The sequence below is a fragment of the Crocodylus porosus genome, unplaced genomic scaffold (assembly GCF_001723895.1).
Source record: "Crocodylus porosus isolate Cpor-Errol unplaced genomic scaffold, CroPor_comp1, whole genome shotgun sequence".
Taxonomy (NCBI): Eukaryota; Metazoa; Chordata; order Crocodylia; family Crocodylidae; genus Crocodylus; species Crocodylus porosus.
In genome coordinates, this window is record NW_017728951.1 from 59,824,246 (window position 1) to 59,847,533 (window position 23,288).

The window sequence follows — 23,288 nt, forward strand, 5'->3', positions numbered from 1 at the left end:
AGAAAACCAAAAGCAAACATTAAAACACAGATATTTAGGGTTTATTTTATTATGATGCTAGAGACACTGGTAGGCTTCCAAACTCCTGAGTTTGTGAAAGTCAGCTTTTCTAAAGTCAAGGATTTCTGCATTGCTGACTGATTTGCCAGATTTACGATGGATAGAGACAGTGATCAACTTGTGATCACTGTCACCGAGCTTCCTTTCGATCCTCAGGTTGCTGACTAGATCATCCCCTTTGGCCAGTACCAGATCCAGCAGTGCCTTACCTCTTGTCAGCCCATAGACTTTTTGGGTCAAATAGAGCTTGTCAGTGCAAGTCGATCACTGGCTCTGTCTTCTTATGCATTTTTAATGTGCACATGGAGTATGTTTAGATTACACTATTAATATCTGGTTTAAATTCTCAACTCCTAGAAATAGTTATCACATTTATTCATTTTTTACAGAACACCCAGCATTTGTTTGTTGCTCTGTAAAAAGATGCAGCTGTTTCTTTCTTCTCCCATCTGTGTTGCCTGATATTAAAAATGTGGTTATTTCAAAGGTATTTCATGTGAAACTTTGAAAATGTAAATTTAGCTACCTTTGCATGGAACAAATGAAAATGTTTAATGCCAGTTTTACAGTCTCTAATCTCAAGGGAGGTAGTCTATCCAGTTGTTTCTTCACACACTAATTCTTCTGCCCTTAAAGTTAACAGTATGAGAAAATAGCAGTGCTAAATATAATTTTTACAGTATTTAAAATTAGATAGTAGGCATTTCCCAAAGTTCATCATTCAAATAGCTGGGGGGGGCGTTTATACCAAACATAACATGCATATAATATAGTTTTTTATGTCTAAAATGTTTATTCCATCCCAATTTCAAACTGTCAAGATTTCTGGTCAAAATTCTGAGGGGAAAAAATGCTGATCATTATAATTTTTTTCTGCCCTATTTAATTCTGATATGCAAAGATCATCACATACAATGCACATCATTGATATAATATCAATATTATCACATTAGAATGGTAATGCTTTCTATTTTTAGCTGAAATTTTGTATTTCATATGAGCATATCTTGACATAAAAACTTTTGTATTTAAATTTCCAGGGTTGCCTGCCTCTTGTGCTGATGTTTGATATGAGGGAAGAAATTGAAGTAGAACCCCAGTTTATCACTCAACTAATGGAACAGTTAGATGTCTTCATAAGCCTTAAACCAAAGCCAAAACAACCAAGCAAGGTTAGTGAAAACCTAATATTTTCTTTGCAAACTGTGGTGTATGCTCTTTTTATCGGAAGCCACTATAATGCTTTTTGATACTAGATTTCAAAGAACCATGCAGTTTTCTTTTGTCTCGTCTTTCCTAGGGCTACTAATGTGGTGACATAGGAGCAGCTCTTCTACTTTATTGAAGGAAATGCTCCTTTTTGCTTTCAGTGAAGTCATACACGCTAAGATCAGAACTTTAGCCCCACTAGATTTAAACTAACAGGAAATTCAGGGTTTTTTTCAGTTAATCTTAAACTTGGAAAAATGTTTTTAGGCTGAAATCTTTCCTGTTACACTAGCTCTGGTTTTCCCTCATTTTTTTATAAAAGATTTGACAAAATTTGTATTATCTGTTCTAGCGAAGTATTGGCCATGCAAACACTTTCACAGGAGAGCAGAGCCACTTTCATGAGCAGATCTACTATGACGTATTACTGACCATGTTTCCTCACATACAGCAAACTCTCTAATACAGCTAACTCACTAATATTTTTAATAATTACTAAAAATTTTCTTCTGCCTGTTCCTGATAAAACATAATCAAGGCTTTGTGTTTATTTCCCCATGTGTGCTGAACAGTTTAAGTAGGCTTGTAAACCAGACATGTGTCCTTAAACAGGTTCAAATCAACATACTGACTTCTGACACACTTTCCACTAAGTCAGCAATTTTTATTTTAAATGTAGAAGTGCTTACATCAATAGATAGAAATAGTTTACATCCTATATGCTCAGACATCTATATAAACCTTAGTAGAAAGCATGTCATTTAAATAAAGATGAAATACTGTTGTGTGAAATGTTTCTTATAAATTTGACATGACTTTGCCATTTAACTTCTCTATATAGATATATAGACATAGGACGTAAAGAGCACCCCTGTATGCTCTTTATTATGGTGAACCATAATACTTTTAATCATGGTGACTGATGATAATCCTCAATTTTTTCCCTTTGTAAGCCTCACTCAATTAAAAGATGTAGGAGTATGGTTCTTAAAACAAAGTTATTTGCATATTCAGAGGTGAACAAAAATATTAACAATTCTTTAACAATTCCGTAGACTTTTGGATGCCTGAATAACCACCAATGGATATAGTGTTTCAGCTAATTTTGCCTTGTTACCTTACCTTACTGTAGCCCTCAAGTAATATCATAAAGCTTGTGCTACACAAATTTGTATTATATTATTATATCAGCTGTTTGTTTTTTTTATAGTCTGTGATTGTAAAAAGTGTGGAGCGAAATGCCTTGAACATGTATGAGGCAAGGAAATGCCTCCTGGGACTTGAAAGTAGTGGCATCACCATAGCAGCAAATCTGTCTACACTTTCATGCCCTGTTGGCCTCTCCTGTCCTGGTTTAGACATTTTGTCCTCAGCAGGGCTAGGACTCACTGGACTGGGTAAATACTTTATTCTTACTTACAACTTTTGAAACACTGATCACAGGTTTTGGGAAGGTCACACATTATTTGAGATTATGTATAATAGAGATACTTGATGATTTCTCAAATAGAAACCTACTTGAGTGAAATGCAAACACTCCTTGAATAAAGATAAATATTTTATAACATTTTGATAATAATCCAACATTCAGAGCTCACCCACAATGGTTCCTCTCAAATCATCTTTCCATCCATTAGCATTGATGCATCCACTTTACAGTTTTGTAAATTTATGACAGAACAGAGGAGGAGTATTGTTAAAAATGTAGACAGAGTGCACAAGCACCAGACCCCAAGAATGGATCCTGATGTAAGACCACAAGTCACAAGAAAAAATAGCTTATTTCATGGCCAACATAAAGCTAGTTACTTCCTGGCTTATTTGTTTTACAATTATTCTCTCTTTGAAAGTAATCCAAATGAGGGAAGATTTAAATACTTTTGGCATACATTTTATACTGATAAATAAGTTCCAATTAGTAACATATCAATATAGAAATAGTATCTTCAATATTAAAATTCCTAGTCCAATCCAACCATTGATTTTGCAAGTACTTGCAAGTACTTAGGAATAAACAGGTTTGCTGATATTGGTGAATCAGGATGTTATTATGTGAGGACAGCTTTTTTCTTCACCATGGCACTGTCCAATACTATCTGAAAGTTAAGTGCCTGAGAACAGTGAAGCTGCAAAGTAGCAATTACCTCTAATTTTGAGGTGATGCTTCCCCGAAGCAAAATTTGACGGAAACAATATGGAGAAATTCAATGGATACACAAGTTGTTGTAGGTTTTAATGGCAGCAGCCAACAGAAACATTCAAATACTGCAGTGGTGCCAACAGATAGATTGACTGGAAAAGGAGTAGAGATTTTCCTCCTTTTTGTTTAACTTCCTGAGATCCAAACAGGCCTGATTTTCATTGATCTTCAGTTGGGTAAATCTGTCTTAATTACAGCATGTTCTAATCAGAAATAATCAGAAGATTGTTATACAGTGTTGTGTATTAAAAATAATTAATATAATCTTTAAAAAATAAAGATCACACATGAATATGAATTATGTGTAATTTTTCCACAGGTCTATTGGGTCCTACTGCCCTATCTGTCAACACCTCCACTTCTCCAAACTCCCTCTTGAATGCCCTTAATAGTTCTGTTAGTCCTTTACAGAGTCCAAGTTCAGGCACACCTAGCCCTACATTATGGGCAACATCTCTTGCTAACACAAATGCCACAGGTTAGTAGAAATTAACTACAAATGAGATCAATTTTTAACTATTTAGGTCACTAGAATAAAAAAAAAAGTAAAAGACGGTACCGTTTTCTCTTAGAAGTCTCACAAGTAGACATTCTTAAACATTGTTTTACATAAATGTATAAATATGCAAATTTGATTTCTTTAGATTAATTGCATTTTATAATGTAATATTCAACTTTCTAGTATTGTTTTAAATGAGAAAATATAAAAATCTAAGTATCAAATACTACATTAAATAATTGGCTTTGCATGTTAATGTTCAGTATAATTACATTCAAAAGATTTTATACTGTATTCCATCATAATTCAGTTTGATTTACTATCTGATATACTCAGCTTGTCGGCTAACCCAAACATGACTTAATTTTTTATACAGGTTTTTCTGCTATACCACACCTGATGATACCGTCTACTGCCCAAGCCACTTTAACTAGTATTCTGCTATCTGGAGTACCTAATTATAGCCAGAATACACCGTCTCCCCCCCCCGGCTTGACTCCCATTGATGTCCATGTCAATGGTATGCAACCAGAAAACAAAAAAGGCTCAACTTCTTTAAATGGTCATGTGAAGGTAAGCATTGTGATATACAGCCTAGATGACCATTTGTCTTATTTGTTATGAGTCTAGTCTAAAATAATCTAAGAAAAAACATCTGTCATTCATCTAAGATCACTCAGATTCGGACTGCAATATAAATGCTTATAAAATGTAACTTCATCATTAAAAAAGCAAAACTTGTAGCCAACGTTCATGCAAGGAAAAAGGAGGAAGTCAAATATCATAACGTTTTTAAAACATATTTTGTTAATTATTTCAGACCTCAAATATCAGCTATGCTGCACTATCTGCCTCATCACTAGGAGAAAATGTGTTGAGCACAAACCACAGTGATCCAGTAAGACAAACAAGTAGTCATAGCACCTCAGAACAAGTGACTGCCAAATCAGATACTACAGATGGTAACATCTTGACTTGTATTTTTGGTAGTAATTGGTGGTAATGTTCATTTGATTAATGTTTGTCCATTTCACAAACAAATAATCACATGTTGAGATGAAATTTTTGCCATTATTTTTTTCAGAATCAAGCCTTACATCATACACATGTTATCTAAGAGATTGTATAAAAGTTGTTCAGTACCATGGATATTATAAGATCAGTTAATATGTTTGCACCACATTGTTTCTGTGGGTGCAGATACAGATAACAGTTTAACAGTTCCAAAATGTTACTGATTAGGAACCAATTCACATTTGTTGTGGGACAGTGTGGACACACATGCAAGTTAACCTTTCAAAAACATCATTGATAAGGAACCAGTTCACAATTGTGTGCTAGTATAAGTGTATTGGTTTAAAAAAAAAACCCACAAACCAACCCCCCCCCCCCTGCCAAACCCCACTCTTGACCAACACAGTTATATTGCTATAAAAAACCCTCTGACAATCAGGGAAGTTAATTATGTATTTTATTTTAATGTTTTCATCAATTTAATAGGTTTGTTAGCTACACCTGCTAATCTTTGCATTCCCATTGTAGAAGAGGAAACCAGGATTTATCAAAAAGAAACAAGACTGTATAGAGAGGCTGCATTCCTCTCCAACAAATATTATGTTTGTACAAAGGAAGTTTCTTTTTTGTTAGGTTCACAGTCACCCTGAACATTGATTTTAATGAAATACTCATTGGCCAGTTAGAAATATTTGATCAGTCATAGTTTAAAGAAAATTAAATATTGAGCTGTTTAATGTTAAAACATTACTTTGTTTTTGTTCAGTCTCACATGTAGGTACTTCCAGATACTTTGAAGTTTAGGCTAAGATTTTTTTTTTCAATTTTCTGCTGGTTTTGAGTGCCTCCGTTTCTGACTACCAAAATCAAAACATATTAAAAGGCCTGATTGCTAGGAAGTGCTCATCAGTCAGCTTCAACATCCTGTATTGAGTGAGGTACCTAAACCCCTAAAATGCATCCAAAATCCCCAGTCATTTCTGACCTTAAGTTGTTAGCTTTGACAGTATCCTTGTATAGCTAAATCTTGCTTAACTTGAAAAAATACTCTTCAGGTTTGTAGTCAACCACACATCAGTGCATACTTGTATATAAATAAATGAAATAACTGTGGCTATTTAGCTTTGAATAAATTAGTCCTCCTATAAATCATAGTGATTTACATATAGAGTGTGAAAATAGTTTTAATTTCATAACAATGACTGCCAGCAGTATGTATAGTAACGGTATTGGAATAAAAAGGGCTTTATATTACCACTGTTTTTCTTGGTTTTGTAGGTTGCAATGATGCTTTTGTAGAAGTAGGCATGCCAAGAAGTCCATCACATTCAGCCAATGCCAGTGATCTGAAGCAGATGATGAGTTCTTCAAAACAATCATGTGCTAAGAGACAAACCGTAGAGTTATTGCAAGGCACCAAAAACTCTCACTTACAGTATGTAACACTTCTAAGTTTAGAAGTACAGAATTTAGTGATAGGCAGAAATATATATCATGTTTCTTGGGTTGGGATATCTGGTTCAGTCATTGATGAATATTTGGAGAACTGGTCTTAATCAGACTTGGCTCTACTTAATATATTTCTACTATTTGTATAAGTTCTTCATATTTTTGTACTTTATTTTACATTTAATTTTTTCCTTTTTATTTGCTCCCCAAAAGCATTGCTTCCATCTTCCCCTCCGCCTAAATTCTCTTCTCTGAGGAGCTTATAGTTATACTAACATCAGTAGAACTTTATCACTGACTGTCCTTGCTGTGAGAAGTCGTGCACTTGAGATTTTTTTTCTTAGTGGCAAAGCATATTCAGCAAATAAAGTTACTTTCCCAAGTTGTTGAAGAAGGCCAATTGAAAAATTGGCAATTAACTGTAAATAACACTTTTTGGATCCATCTCCTTCTTTTTCCAATTCAGATTTTCTTCCTTGTCAGTTATACTTTGTTCAGTTTTCCTCCAGTCTAGTTTCATAGATTTCATAGACATTAGGGGCTGGAAGGGACCTCTGAGATCATTGGGTCCAGGCCCCTCCCCCCCCCATCATAGGCAGGAAGTCAACCAGTATAAAGTGACCCCAGCAAGAAATAAATCCAGCTGCTTTTTGAAGGAGTCCAGAGTAGGTGTTTCCACCACTTCTGAGGAGAGTTTGTTCCAGACCCTAGACACTCACACTATAAAGAACTTTTTTCTTATATCCAGTCTAAATCAGCCTTCCTGGAGTTTATGGCTCTTAGACCTTGTTATCCTTTGAGGGGCTCTGGTGAACAAGTCCTGATGTATACACCCTGAGCCTTCTCTTCGCCAGACTGAAAAGTCCCAGTCCCTCAGCCTGTTCTCGTACAGCCTTCCCGCCAGGCCTCAGATCATACAAGGGGCTCTCCTCTGGACTCTCTCAAGCTTCTCCACATCCTTCCTGAAGTCGGGGGCCCAATACTGAATGCAGTACTCCAGCTGCAGTCTCACCAGGGCCAAGTAAAGCGGGAGGATGACTTCCCTGGTTTTGCTTGAGATGCATCAGTGGATGCACACCAGAGCTGGGTTAGCTTTGCCCACCACTGCATCATATTGGTGGCTCATATTCATCTTGTGTTCAATCAAGACCCCCAAGTCCCTTTTGATTGTGGTGCTAGCAAGTGTAGCACTGCTGAGCCTGTAAGTATGCTGAGGGTTCTTCCTACTGAGGTGCAGCACCTTGCACTTCTCTGCATTGAAGGCCATCCAGTTTTGGTCAGCCCATCTTAAGAGCGTGTCCAAGTTGGCCTGTATTCCCAGCTGTCCTGCAATGTGACAGCCCTCCCCCATAATTTGGTATCGTCTGTGAACTTGGCCAGTTTACACCTGACTTATGAATCTATATTGTTCATGAACATGTTAAAGAGTACTGGCCTGAGTTCAAGCCCTAAGGGACTCCACTGGGAACCCTGTGCCATGTTGATTTGGGTCTGACCTCATAGCCAGTTGCCTAGCCATCAGACCATATCAAGGCACAGTTCCCCAGCTTAACCATGAGGATATCATGGGAACTAGGTCAAAGGCCTTCTTGAAGTCCAGATATATGATGTCCGCATCATCTCCGTTGTCCAAGGCATATGTTACCTGGTCATAGAAGGAGATGAGGTTGGTCAGGCAAGACCTGCCAGTCACAAAGCCATGTTGGCTGGCATTAGGAAGTTTTAAATAACCTGAAGAGAGCTTCCACTGTCTCCCCTTAGGAACAGATCATAAAATACCTCACTGTTGGGAATTGTTCAGTGTTCTTCAGGATAAATTTTAATTTGCTTAGCTGCCTTTATTTATTTAACTATACCATGATAATTATGTATACCCTCATGCACATTTATTTGATTTTAGTTATATAGCTTTGGAATACTACATTAATACATTTTAATATTGTCTGGGCATGTCTACATGTGCCCCTACAGAGCCATTGTTACTGCGCTGTCATTTAGTACTTCCTTTTGGAGTAATAAATGATGGTGCAGTACCAGCCCGTATTGTGCCATGTGCATGGTGCACAGTTATTTTTAGCTGTTAAGTTGTAGTAGCAACATGCGATAACAAGGGAGCATGTTGCTATGGTAATATAGGAGCCAGTGCTACGTTACCTTAGTGAATTGCTATGACGACATAGCATCACATGTAGACATGTACATTATTAGCATATATCAAGTTAACCTTGGTGTTTTCTTTGTTAGGAATTATGTAGTTATTTAAATACAGGTTTCCTTTGCTTTATGCTGTACATGCATTCCTGGAAAACCAAGCATAACTCGAATTCACGTAAAGAGAACCCACTTTACAATGTAACAAATTGTACTGCCAGCCAAGACCTCGATTGTACTGACCCCCAGACCCACTTTTACAAGAATATTTTGGTATTTACCAACAGCAGACAGTATACACAAGCACAGGGTAGTGGTGAATGTTACCATAATGGGGATGGTAACTACAGAAATACTTGTCACAGACAACAAGTGAGGAGCACAGATCCACACAGGAGGCTGTATTTTGATATGCATCACTCCCACAATGCACCACACAAAGTTGCTGGCTCTGGGCTTCCACCACACCTATCACATACGAGTGAATTTACCTTGCATATAACAAATTTTTGGTATAAAAATGGTCATTGCATAAGAGAGAATTCATACGTACAGAACCTGTATAAAGCGAGGGAAACCTGTATGATTGCTTTTCTGTCCCTTGGGGAAAGTGCCCACAAACGGTGATCATTGTAGTGAAAAGTTATTCTAACAGATGCTTTTATAAGTGCAACTGGAGTTTCCAAGACATGGTTTTCCCTTTCATTTTATCTTCACAGGGTGTGAAGCTGCTCAAGTTGCCAAGATTCAGGCAAATGAGGGGCTGAACTAGGAACCTTTTTTGAACTGATGTATTTTTATTAGATCAGTGTGTTTGTAAGTTCAGGTATTAGCCTATTCAGAGTAAATGAGATCTTTGGGTTTTTTTAATGGTGTAAAAATAGACTTGTAAGAGAGAATATTAATGAAATTTTGAAAAAAGCGTACAGTGGATAATGAAGTAGTAAACCATAAAAAATTACCCTTCTTTTCCAGCACTGCAGAGAGATTGCTGTCTGACACCGAGCTGAGTGCTTCTGAAAGTCCAGTGGCTGATAAAAAGGCTCCTGGGAGTGAACGAGCAGCAGAGAGGGCTGCAGCTGCACAACAGAATTGTGAGAGAGCACGTCTTGCACCACAGTCATCATTTGTAAATATACAGGTACATGTTAATACTATATTAGATTTGGTTTTATTAAGTAACCTGAGCAGTAAAGATTGCTGATAAATGCCTATAAAATAGTGAGTGATACGAAAGATTGGTTTGGCAGATTAAAAGGTTATCAATATTAGTTAAGTTGCAGTCCAGTGCATTTAGTAAAGTTAATTCTCTTCTTGTTGTGACAAATGTTCCTCCACAGCATATCTTTTCCAAATGGCAAACTAAATGCATAAAGAGTGCTGCAGGGTCCTGACTTCAATTACTTTGCATCTAAAATTAGACAGAATAAGCTATACCTCTGACTACAAGAAGATACAAATGTTATGTTGGGAGAGTATTTTTTTCTCCAGTCCTTTCCCTCAATACTTTGAAGTTCTGTCCCCTCATCAGTTGACTACAAAGAAGACTACACAGAAAAAAATATTACACTTCTAGGTTTTTCAGGAGTTGGCTTTGTGGCAGTTTGAGAGAGATGAAGCCTGTGACATAAGTGATCATGTAAATTTATGACTTGGCAAAACTTCCCATTGCTGAATGTGTTAGTTTCCTTTTCTGAATTCCAAGGTTTTTATTTTGGTGCTTTCCTTCCTTACATACTTTTCCTGGGGTCTTGAACTCTTATCATTTGCCTTCTACTGTCAGTTTATCAACCAGTTCCTCTCTGTTTATGAACAGCAAATGTATTGGAGCTTCCTTCTTAGCTGGCTTCCCTGTCATCCCATAGTTGGTTTCTGTCATCCCCAAAAATTGTCCCTAACAAACTCCAAAAACTTGCTCAAGTGCCTGTGTACTGCTGTTACTCTTCCAACAGATATCACTGTAATTAAAGTCCTCCCACAAGCAGCACATCCTGTGGTTTGGATACTTTGATTTATTTTTGAAAAAAAATAAGTGTCATCTCTCCATCCCCTTGGTGACCTTCAGTGGATACACATAATATCACCTTTACTATTCTCCAGGTTTACTCTGGGCTAGAGGCTTTCAACAGGTCTATTTCCCAGTTCCTACTGTTTTCTCAGAGTTTTAAATGTTTACTATCAATAGGTAGTTCAGGAATTCAAAACTACAGTTGAAAATAATGTCTTATTAAAAATGCCACATAGGGGAACTTTAAATACTTCCACAACTGCACTCAAATGTATGTCAGAGAGAGAAATTTATAGTCCTAAGTAGGTAATTTTCAGTGAATGTTTTAAGCACATTAGACTTTCATTGGGCAACCGCGACAGTTGTTGTATAGTGGCTAACATTCCTCCTGGATGAATTCATGGGCCGTGTTCAAAACCTTTGTTTTCAGAAAGAGCTAAGAAATGGAATGACATTTTGTTAGAGCAGCAATTGAGACATTTTCTGCCTGTTTAATTTTTAGGCATTTGACTATGAACAGAAGAAGCTATTAGCAACTAAAGGTACGTGGAGAAAGAGCAACTTCTGAGTTGCATTTGTTTGTTTGTCCTTCTAGCCGTAGGTTTTTTTTCTAAGGTTCAACTTTTTATGTTTTATTTTTGCTAAAATTAGGTAAAATAAACTCTGTAATCTCATCTGAAATTTTGAATACCAATTTATAGAACATTGTCAGTATACGTTTTATAACACAGAGAGAGGGAGATCGTACTAGTAATAGTTTTAGATCTCACACATGACATTTTGTCATAGCCAGGGATCCTGATTTTTCCCTAATTAAAAAAAATAGCAAATTCTCTGATAAAACCCCCAAAATCTGTGATTAAAATGAAATGCCACTATACATACAGATATCAATTGAACACAATGTTTTATTGCTATATTTACAATTTTGCAGCAATTTGGAAACCTGCCAGTGCCTATCACTACAATAAAATAAATTCTAAATACTGATAAATTTTGGTATTTGGTTTTGGGGGTTTTATCATGAAAAATTAGAGTTCCTCCTGCCCACTTAGCTCACAAGGATGCAGATCCAGGCTCCTCACTCCCAAGCCACAGCTCCTTGAGCCCTGCTGGTGCCTCTCACTCCCTACCAACAGCCCCTCTCCCCCCGGCCTTGCTGGTGACCCTCAACCCTCCCCCGCCCAGCTCTGCCAGAGGGGGCCCCCAGCTGCTAGAGCTACAGGGCCAGGGGCCCTGCTCCACAGTGCCCGAATCCCACATGCTGCTCACAGGAGGTGACAGCTCTTCTGGCCTGAGAGGGGAACAGATTGTGGAACATGGCTTCCCCTTCAACGTGGGCTGGAGCAGAGCCCGGGGAAGGCGGGGGGCAGTGGTGCGGGCTGTCCACTGCAGACTCAGCTCCCTGGTGCTGTGCACATTCCTGGGGTAGGGTCAGGTGAGCCATGTGGCCCCCCAGATTTCTGCACAGGGTGGGTGGCCTGCTGTGGTTTGGGGTTCCCTGCCCTACTGCCCTCCCATAGGGCCTGCGCAGCCAAGCAGGTAGCATCCAATGCAGCAAGGCAGAGCGGGGCTGGGCAGGGAAGCTCTACGCTGCTGTGAGCTCTGCACTGCCCCTTAAGAATTAGAATGAAGTGTTGTATAATTAAGTGAGATGCAATAGCATTGAGAATGTTTGGAAGGCACATGCATCTCTTTCATTACTAATGGATTAATGCTTTTGTTTATCTATCTTTGCATTTTTAAGCAATGTTAAAGAAGCCAGTTGTAACAGAAGTGAGAACTCCAACAAATACGTGGAGTGGGTTAGGATTTTCCAAATCAATGCCTGCAGAAACTATTAAGGAATTAAGAAGAGCTAATCATGTACCGTACAAGCCATCTATGACAACTACATATGAGGTATGTAAAACCATAGTACAATGTAGTAAACGATAAAATCTAACAGAAAACCCTCTAAATGACTCCCTACTCTTAGAGCTTTAAGATGTATTGTGGATGCATCCAGCAAACAGCTGCTTATATGTAAACAAATTCCATGTTTTTCTTCCTCTTCACTTACATAAAAATCGGTTCCTGACAGTTTCTCTTGTTAAACCATGAAGAATGCTGTGACTTGTATTTTATGAGTAAATGGATACAAAGGCTGAGGCATGAGCACACAAAAGGTTATTGTGAGATTTAAATATGACTAGAAATTTAGAGCACATACACTACTCATAACTTTCCATATTCCTTGTGGAATATGAATGCTTAAAACTGTCAACTTACCCTTCTTTCACCGAGGGCTAAGCTGCTAAGGGTTAGCTTGAATTTACGTAGGGATAAGGAGCATGTATATGAGCTGTTACAGTGGAGCAATTGACTTACTGTAAAGTTCTGTCATTTGTCACATAACTTGTTTATGTACCCGTGTCCTTAAGGATCTGGCAGAGGATAACTGTAAATTCCAGGCAAAACTCTAATGTACTATTGTAAGAGTTAATAAAGCGAAGGCCCTACCATCTGCTTCTATTTCATTATTTATTAGTAGTTCTCAAACTATTTTCAGTGTATGCTGTTCCCCAGATCTAACAGATGCTTTTCTTTGTTTTCATCCTCATTCATACTGCCTACAACTTAAGTGGTGAGATCTTTGGGGTAGGGACCTACACGGACTGTTTTGTGAGGCCCATGTGCATTATAAAGGCACATGTCTTAGATCTCCTCTTTAGGCACATATTAACTTTATGTATGCCATTCACCTGTATCTGTTAATTTGTCTACCAAAGATGAAAAATACACTAGAAATACACAGTGTGATTTCTGTGATAAAGATAAAATGCCAACATTACTTCTTCTCTGTGAGGCTCATAGTCTTTTTCAATGAGCTAAGTTGTTCTCCATTTTCTCTGAAAAAATCATGCCCTCACCTTTCTAAAAGTTTATTATCAGACATTCTAGAGTTTACAAGATTTTTCTGTCTCAGAAACTTGGAGCCTAAACAGGTAGGAATAACAGCTTCAGTTCTATCTGTTGAAATATTGCTTCAGTTTGCATTGTTTTGGATGAGCTATTACTTAGCTATCTGGGAGAAATCATGCATCCTTTGTAAAATACTTCCTGCTTATCTGGCAGCTTTCAAAACTGACATGGATACCAGAAAGTGCTCCTATCACTGTACTTCCTCAGTTTTAATGTTTCTGTGGCCTGTGTGCAATATGTGAAGCAAAACTTTCAATAAGCAGGAGTGCTAATCAGCTCTAACATTTGGAAAATTAACTTGAAAACTAAACTCACTGGACACTCTTTTTTTTCTTTGTTGTAACACTTTACTCTGGGTTCTGTCTTTTTCCAGAATCAGTAGCTTGCATTTTATTGTATTACAACATTTAACTATTGCTGTGGTCAGGTATATTCTAGACCAGTAGCTGGCAACTTTTTCAAGCCACGGGTTAAAACAACCCAGCTCCAGTCCAACACAGGACAGGAGCCTTAAGTGGTTAATCAGTGGTGGGGGAGTTTTGCTTGAACTACTGCTTCTCCCTATCCTCCAATATCCAGTGTGTGGCACTGGCAAAGCTTCAGCTGGTGAAGAACTTTGCTGGGGCTGAGCAGTTGGAAGTTACTTCTGTGCTGCCACTGCTTCTCCCTAACCCCACCTCTCAGACCCCCCGCTGGTGTAAGATAAACCAGACTCCCCCAGCATCCTGGCATGCTCTCTGGCTGGCCAGGGCTCTCTGCTTGGCCCTGCCCCCCGTTCCCTGGCTGGATCTCCCCCTGGCTTCCCCCTACCCTAACCCCGCCTCACTGCTTAAGCAGGAATCCCCTCCCCCACAGCACGGACCCCAGCCTCATGGACCTTAGGCATGTGGTATGCTAGTTAATGCCTGAGAGGTGTCTGTGTGTGTCCCCAGTTTCACTGGGACAGGCAGACTGAACAGTTTTGGAGCTAATCAACAGGGCAGCTGGTAAGCTGTCTAAGAAGAGTTTTAACTAATGGAGAGAGGCTGTTGTTTTGCTGATGAGATGATAAACACTGTTATCAGCTCTCTGCTGGCTTGCTTGCCTATCAGTTTGCTGCAGACAGTATAAAGAAGCAGGGAGGAAGATTGAAAAGCTCCATATCATCAACAGATACATGCATCGCAGATACCCCCCTTGCCTCAGAGTGCTAGTAGCGGGTTGTGGTCTGGCAACACTTCTGCCCCTTGAGCAGCCAGCAGGGAGATACCTGGGATGGTGCAGGCAGACCTCCCTAATCAGAGGTCCTGCCACGGCCTGGGTGTGCCCCCCCCCCCACCTCAGCTCAGTGCTGTGCAAGGAAAGAGCTACTCTAGCGCCCCACAACTTCTAGCCTGAGACAATGCAGGCATGTGCCTGAATGTCCTCAGTCCAGAGATGATGTCTGTCCAGTTACAAACCAGTTCAGCCTAGCCAGGTTAAACTAACCTGCAAAGATTGAGCAATTCAGGCTGAGGCTTTTTGAACGTCTGTCCCTAGCTGTGGGGAGGTTAGATCACATTAAAAATGGCCACCCGATCTAGCTTCATCGAGGTGCAGACCTTACACTTAGATCCCTATAATTAGGAGGATCTAAGTATGAACTGCACAGAGGTTCAGGAAGCTTAGAGTGGTCTAAAAATGGCTGACCCAATCTAAGTTAACTGAACCTCCAAAGTGGTCGTCTAACTTAGATCAGGTCAGGCAAGACTGATCTAACTGAACTTCTATACAGTTCCCAGAAAGCCCAGCCACTGGCCCTAGCCCTGTAGTGGCAATATTCCTACCACTTCTTGGTAAATTGAGTTGGATAGGATGGGGGGGCATTATTCATCTGGGAGTGGGGGAGGTCTGGTGGGGGGCTAAATATAGCCACTGTTCTGGGGGGAGAGCCCCCATACTCCTAAGCCCTCCACTCCACCAAAAGCCCCGCTAACCCCCTGGATCCCAGCAAACCCTTCCAGACCCCCCAGATAAATCCCTCTCAGCAAACTGCTCCTGTCCCTTAGACCCTCCCTCAGATCCTGTTTACCCTCAGACTCCCTTCCCCACCCTCCCTTGAAGCCTTCTTGCTCCCCCAATACGCCCAAGCCTCCCCACTAGCACCACCCCCCCAAATGATCAGGTGGCCATTTTTAACTCTCTCTAACCTCCCCAAATGTCTATACCTGCCCTTAGTGGCAATCATCATATTTCAGGTTTACGTTGATATTTTCCATATTATTTCGATGTGTATGAGAGTAACAGATAAATCAATTGTTTCACAGATACCTGTTCAGTTATGACAAATGTTACAATAATCTTTCTTAAACAGCTCTTGTCACTTGTTCCGTCTTTTCCTCAAGTGGTTCATTTCTGGTGTGCTGTTGCAGTTTCAGGTGGTTCATTTCTGGTGTGCTATTGCATTTCTGGTGTGCAATAGCAATGTATGCTATTGAGAAATATTAAGGCAGATGGCATATATTAAGACTTTATATAGAAAATAGAGATTTTTATTCAAGAGCCTGTCTATACGCATACTGCACTGTGAGACAAATGTGTATCTTGAGCACTCTACCTGCCATATGGTGACAGATGGGTGGGTAGAATTGCTTCCACCCAGCAGCATCAGTCATCATTAGGGATCCTGGTTTTCCCTGATATAAAATCACAAATTCTTCAATAAAAAATTGCAAATTCTCTAATAAAACCCCCCAAATCTGTGATGAAAATTAAAGGCTCACCGTACCCCACTCCCAGCCCTGCTTGTGCCCCTTGCCCCCCAAACAAAGCCCCTGCTCCCCCAGCCTTGTTGAAGGAGGGGTCCCCCAGATGCCAGGGGTACAGACCTGAATCTGTAGTCCCTGGGCCCCATTCTCCCCTGCTGCAAGGAGGGGGTGCTGGCTCCACACCATGGCATGTTCTCCTGAGAACAGGGGGGACCCACGCCCCCCAGACCTGTGTGCAGGGCAGGTGAGGGCTTGGGGTTCTGCCCTGCTGCCCTCCCCTGGGGCGTCCACAGCCCAATGGGCCTGCCCCAGTGTGGCAGGGAACAGCAGGGCTGTGTAGAGAAGCTGCCCACTTCTGTGAGCTCCATGCTGCCCTGGCCCCACACCTCCTGCATGCGGGGCTTCTTCAGAGGGAGCAACCCCGCGCTGTTGCCTTCACTGCAGCTGTGCACACAGGGGGCATGTTGCCAGGGCAGCACACAGCTCACAGCAGCGAACAGCTTCTCCACATAAACCTTCTGTTCCCTACCATGCCAGGTCATGCACACTGGGCTACAGAGGACCTGAGGGAGGGCAGCAGGGCAGGAACCCATAACTGCAGCCTGCACCTGGCCTGTGTACAGATCTGGGGGGCCTTTCCCCCTTGGGAGTATGCACTGTGGCAGGTAGCCAATCCCACCTCCCCTGCCCCCCCCAGACTAGCCACCCAGGGCCCCATCCCACTCCCTGCTGGGGCCCTGCAGCTACACATTGTGGCCCTGGGCCTCAAGCTCCATGCATCACCCAGCCGGGCAACAGGCCCAGTCCTGTCCAGCTCCCTCCCTCCCTCCCTATGGAGACCTCAATCCCCCTCTTTCCCCTCCCCCACTTACCTGAAGGAGCTGCTCTCTGGGCTGTTTGGGGCCACGTACATGTGCATGCATGTGACACCCCCTGTCCCACTGCCCTCCTCCTGCACTTCCTCCCAGCTCCCTGCCAGCCTGCAGGGAGCTCATTGTAAAACTGCAAAATCCACAGGTTTCTCCAGTAAAATGAGAAATCTGGGTTTGTCTCCAGTAAAAGGTAAAATCTGCTCTTTACTCTGTTTTTCCATGGGAAATGAAAAACCTGGATCCCTGGTCATCAGCTGTTGATCAGCTCGGGGCTTTTCCTGAAGCAGGTAGGCAGTAGCATCAGCTGTGGACACCATGAGCAGGTTTAGTAGCAAGGACACAGAACCTGCCTGTGCCATCCATAGCTGACACCTGCCTGGCACAGCAGAAGCTCCCGCCCAGAACCTGCCAACAGCTTCAGCTGTGTACCGAGGCACAAGCTGCTGCTGTGCCAGGTTGCCTGCAAAGTCACTCTGTCTCTTTTCTCTTCTCTCCATCTTTCTCCTCCTCCTTCCAGAACCTGGCCAAAGTTGACGCTGTCACCCACCCAGCCATCACCACCCAGAAGGTCTTGCCTGGGTCCACAGCTGAGCACTGGGGCACCTGGCAAACAACAACTTTGGCTGGGTTCTGGAGGAAAAGAAGGGGAGAGAAGAGAGATAGAAAGAGAAGAGACAGAGATAGACAGAGGGAGAGAAGAGAGAGGAGAGAAGAGATGAAGAGAAGAGACAGAAAGATGGATGTGACCTTTGAGAGGTCCCTGAAACTCATTAAGTGGCCCTCCAGCTGAAATAATTCCCCACCCCTGGGTTTGACGATGGTTGTATATAGGTTGGTTCAGATACAGATGATGCCATCTCAGGCAGACATTTGTGCTAGGTGACCTGTGGAGGTCTGTTCCGGCCCTACTTCTCAGTGATTCTCAGGACTCCAATTACTGTTGAGCAGGGTCCATCTTCATAGGATCTTATAACAACTTTTAGGAATATAAAAGACTTTCATATTAGGTTTGGGGTTTTTTTAAATAACTTCTACTTGAATTTCATAAACTTATTACAAAAACAAAAGTGCTGTCTAAAATATATAAAATGCAATTCTTACTTTAACAGCAATTACCTGTTAATAATATATTTTAAACCTTAAAATCTGGTGTATTTTTATGGGACTATTTTCTGGGAAATGACCAGTCAAATTGCATTGAAACTCTTCTTGGTTTTGCACCAGTTTTTGTTTTCTTTTTTCTATTTTGGGATCTTGCAGGGTTCATCAATGTCTCTCTCACGGTCTAACAGTCGGGAGCATTTAGGAAATGGCAGTGAATCTGATAACTGGCGAGATCATAATGGTATTGCTCCCACATCTCATAATGAATTTGTGTCATCGATTGGCAGCCCCAAACGAAAACAAAACAAATCCAGTAAGTATTTCTTGTCAATGTATTTCATTAAAAAATAAAATCGTGGGATTTGGGGATCAAATTTTGCTTTAATTGCCAGGCCCTGAATTTTTAAATGTGGTTAACATCAGTAAATATTTGCCTAAATATTTTAAAGGATTTAATTAAATGTATTAAACAGTTTGTTTGAAAAAGTATAACGCAAAGACAGAACTGGATAATAACTGCATGACAAATTAATGTTTCAAAAAAGGAAAATTCATGGAAAATAGTAATGGCACAGAAAACAGTGTCCCTGGAGATCCTTATTTTTCAGTGACGGTTTTAGTGAACTAAAGCAAATAAAAGTTCATTCCGATTCAGATCCAGATTCTTCAGAACAGCATCAACATTGATCTGGGGCTACCTAGTAAAGTCCATGACTTTTTATAGTTGTTATCCTAGCAATACTTGTTGATGTATGATTTTTAAGTAAGATCAGTAGAGGTGGATTAATTTGGTAAACTGTTTCCTTGGATACAAGTTACACATATTAAAAATTATGAACAAGTGTTTTTAAACAAATTGTTTCACAGCCTACTCAAAACTGCTATGAAGTTGGTCTCAATGTTAAATTAACTGATTGAGTTTTTAACCTTCTGAAATGGGCAAGCATAAATTTGCAATTTGCTAGGAGGAGAGAAAGCAAAGAAAATTTCTGAGAGTTTTTGTGCTTTTCTTTAATCCGTGCTAAAAGGACCTGTATCCCAGGTTAATTTAACTAATTCAGAAGTGAGAACTGGATGTTCTTAGAGAGTATGACTTAAAGAAGGAAATGTTGCTTTTTCTTCCTGAATTGTAATTCTTCATCCAGAATTGATGCATTTTACCTTTTTTGAAACTCCTGCAAGTTTTAGCAAAGGTACTCCATAAACACACTTTTAAGCACACTTTTGCATCTACTTGTATATAACACAAACCATGCATGAAATTAATTCAAAGGCAAAAGGCTCATGATTTACTGTATAGTTCATTGGGCTGAGCCCCAGCAGAGTCAACAGTGTTTCACGGTGACTCTACAGATAAGCACTGCTCAGTAGTGGTGTGCTGATTCAGATTCGGCCTGATTCGAGGACAGTGCTTCAATTTGTTGATTCGGATCACTGTCCCCGATTCTATTTGGCCGAATCTGGAAGATTCAATGCTGATTCGGAGAATCAGCGATTCAGTCATAGACACAGTTTAAAAAGTTTTTTCTATGTACCTTGAGGTAGCAGGTGTGGTTCATGATTGCTGCAATGCTGGGGTGCCTGGAGTGTCCCACAGGAGTGCAGGGGGACCCTCCACATGCTTAGTGGCGAACCCGGAAGTGGACCAGAAGTACTTCCAGTCTACTTCCAGATCTGCCAGGGAGCATGCTGGGGGGACCCCCTACACCTCCCCAGCTCGGTGATTGGACCTTGGATGGCCCCCCCACCTCAAGCCAGGAGGCACCAGTCACTGAGCCACCGGGGGAGGGGCCCCCAGCGCACTCCCCGGTGGACCCAGAAGTGGACCAGAAGTGCTTCTGGTCCACTTCCAGGTCTGCTGCCGAGCGCACTGGGGACCCCCTTGCACTTCTGTGGGACACTCCATGCACCCCAGCATTGCAGCATTCACAAGCCGCCTGCTACCTAGAGGTATGTAGAAAAAACATTTAAAGCTGTCTCTATGTCCAAATCTCCTGATCTCTCCGAATCGATTCGGAGGGTTTCAGTTCGATCCAGAGAGATTAAAGAGTCCCCTGACTCTATTCAGATTTGGAGATTTGGCCACCAAATTGGGCCAAATCTCTGCCAAATCGAATTGGAGACTAAAGTTTTGCACAGCCCTACTGCTCAGTATATGTGTGTGTGTATACCAGATACCCCCACAAAGGATCAATATGCTAATTAGCCCCTTACTTGTTACTGGAATTGGTGTTCTTGTCACAAGTCCTGGGATCCTCCAAAAATTTGTATGCAGATGAGGCACAAGGCATCCTAGTTTAGCTCCACCTCATGGAGGGCAGGGCCACAGCAATAATAAGCAACAGCCAGAAAGAAGGAATGACATGGGGAGTCTGGGTAAACTGTTTAGGATCCATTTGGTGATATTTGCCAGACATTTAAGGCTGCTAAAGTAGCAGGAATCATTGCGATTGGGAAAGAAAAGCACAGATCAGCTGTGGGAGTGAAGAGGAAGTTGAAATGTATTCAGTGTAGTGGCTAGCCATGACTTGAAAAACAACTGAGGGGAACTGGACCAATGGATATTAGCATATATCTTATTCAGATGGGCTGCACTTAACCCATCCTTGTTTTAGGTTCCCATCTGCATGTTTTCCCCATAGAGGCTATGTGTTTTATAGGCCGGCTTAGTTTCGGCTGCATTTAATCAATTTCATAGTTGGTTTCCATTATTGAGCTCATGCTGCTTTTTCAACACTTTAATGATAGACAATGCGTTTAATGAGGTTTCTTTATATTCGAAAGTAAGATGAGGAGCTTTCCCCCATGCTGATTGCGTGGGGACACACACCTTGTCTTATATTCAAGTACATATGGTATTTGTTTCTTTACATCTTTGTTTAGTTTTTCCCCAAACAAAAATCTATTTTCCCCTCTGTTTCTTTCCATTTGTGACCCTATCCCTTTCTGACATTGAACTTGCTTTCCCTTCACAACTTTCTGACTGTGCCATGTGGAATCACCATCTTTGGGAGCGTTCTTTTCCTCTACTGAAAAAAGCTTTTTCCTTTGTCTGGGTGAAAAGGAAAAAGAATCCTGAAGTTGGCTTTGGTTCTGTCTGATCACGGTCATGGCTTCTCCTCAGGATGCAAGCTGTGTCCATCTCGCAGCAGCACTTTACTTATGTCTGATGGACATGTTGACAATCTGCACTCCTAAAAGAATTCCATGTTCCCAGCAAATGTTTTATGAATTGGGTCCCTTACCACCCAAGACAAAAAATAAAGAGTGAAACAAGGCTCCAGTTTTACCTCTTGTGTAAATCCACACAGTCTTCTTCCTACCACAGGATTTTCCCCAGCATTTGGCATCTTTGTATATTTGATGCTTAAAGAAAACTTTCAGTCTTCTCAGTTCCAAAGAAGCTTGACATGAACCATGAAACTAAAGTCCACTCCCATGAAGGTCCATGTTTCATACCTGCACCAGGACCCTAAGTCTTAATTGCCTAATCCTTTTTTATTCAAAATGTCACACTCCCACGTGGTTTCTGTTGAAATGCATTAATGCTCCAGCATAGATGCTGAACCCTTTGGTTCAGTCAGTCATCTTCAGCCAACAAAGGAAAAGTACTGGAACGTACCCTAGGAACTCTTTGGCATCACCTAGTCCAAAGAGGAGCATCTCTTCAGTTCCAGTGCTGACTTTCCTTCTGGCTCTGAAATCCCAGTTCCTGGTTTACCTCAGTTGAGTGTTTTAGGATCCTGTGCACTAGCCCTGTTCTTGAAATAGCTATCTTCCCAGTATTGATGACATTTGCAGTTCTAAGCAGTCAGGTGTTTTCTCTGGAAAACATACCCCTGCTCATTGATATTTTATTGGTTTCACATGAAGGTCTTTCACTCCTTCCTTCAGTTCCTTCCCCAGTTCTGCTTTTAGGCCTGGCACCTCTGTAAATCTGACCTTTGGTACTTTGGTAGTCAGCAAATGAAAAGCACTATGTAGTCATCTCTGTATTCCCTAGTTTAAGTGACTTGCTGAGCGTCACACACAGAACTCAGGAGTTGGGAAAGAATTGAATTACCAAGACAGTCATTTTCTATGCCCTACCTTATTTGTCACTCACCTTCCATTTCCTAAAATCAGTGATATATGGCAGCTACAGTTAATACCCTCACTTGATCAGAGGCTTGTTTTACTCCTTGATCACCATTCATCTTGCATATTGAATCCAGAAGGAATCTCTTGGGAAACAAATAGTATATGGTCATGTAATTAAAAGCTATCATAAGTCAGTCCCCTTCTATGTATGAGTTAATGTTCCACAAGCAACCTTAATTCTTATATCTCCCAATTTCTGAGAGCTTGACTTTCATAACCTTTGTATTTTAATGTAGCTCTTCAGGATAAAATAATCTGAGTATTTTCAAATTTAGTGTTCTGTAGATAATATTCCTTCAGGATTGTGTTTATTTACTAGCTATTCAACCTTTAACTGTACTTTTTATTAAATGAAGTAATTGCTTCATCACTTGATTCTCTTATTTCCACTGTAACAGAAGTGCTAGAATGTCATTTCCCCATCTCTATTCAGTCTATTGATATAAATCCAGAGTTAGGCTCCGGAGCAGTGAGACATGCGTGGATGAAGCCCGCTGCGCCCCTGCTCCCCCGAAGCCCCACAGACACCCCCTCAGCAGCCGCAGAGCCCCCTGCCGACCCCCAGCACAGCCGGAGGTAGGTGGGCTCATGGTGGGAAGGGGTTAACTCCTCACTCCCTGGGAGGAGGCGGCTGCGTGGAGCCGGGCCAGGTCAAGCCCCTGTCCAGGCCCCTACTTGGCGCAGCCCCCCAGGGAGAGAGAAGAGAAGGAGTGGGTACTCACCAGTCCCCCTCCTGTAGGGCAGGGCCCCCCCCGGCCCGAGAAATCAGCTTTCCCCGATGGCAGGCCCACTGCGCATGCGGGCAGTTTAAAAGGGCCCGTCAAACAGGGAAAAAAAGCTCAGTCAGGCTCCGGAGCGGTGAGAGATGCGGGTGAAGCCCGCTGTGCCCCCG

The 23,288-nt window shown here is 41.3% G+C and overlaps 1 protein-coding gene across 1 annotated transcript in view; it reads left to right on the forward strand.

Moving 5' to 3' along the window:
• BICC1 (BicC family RNA binding protein 1) overlaps window positions 1-23,288 on the forward strand; it is a 221,255-nt gene that overhangs the window by 186,259 nt on the left and 11,708 nt on the right. The window contains exons 10-19 of the mRNA XM_019555552.1: window positions 1,101-1,232; window positions 2,480-2,666; window positions 3,789-3,947; window positions 4,345-4,541; window positions 4,789-4,930; window positions 6,261-6,417; window positions 9,558-9,723; window positions 11,093-11,132; window positions 12,338-12,492; window positions 18,413-18,569. Of these exons, the coding sequence (XP_019411097.1) occupies window positions 1,101-1,232; window positions 2,480-2,666; window positions 3,789-3,947; window positions 4,345-4,541; window positions 4,789-4,930; window positions 6,261-6,417; window positions 9,558-9,723; window positions 11,093-11,132; window positions 12,338-12,492; window positions 18,413-18,569 (1,492 nt within the window). The remainder of the gene's footprint in view (window positions 1-1,100; window positions 1,233-2,479; window positions 2,667-3,788; window positions 3,948-4,344; window positions 4,542-4,788; window positions 4,931-6,260; window positions 6,418-9,557; window positions 9,724-11,092; window positions 11,133-12,337; window positions 12,493-18,412; window positions 18,570-23,288) is intronic.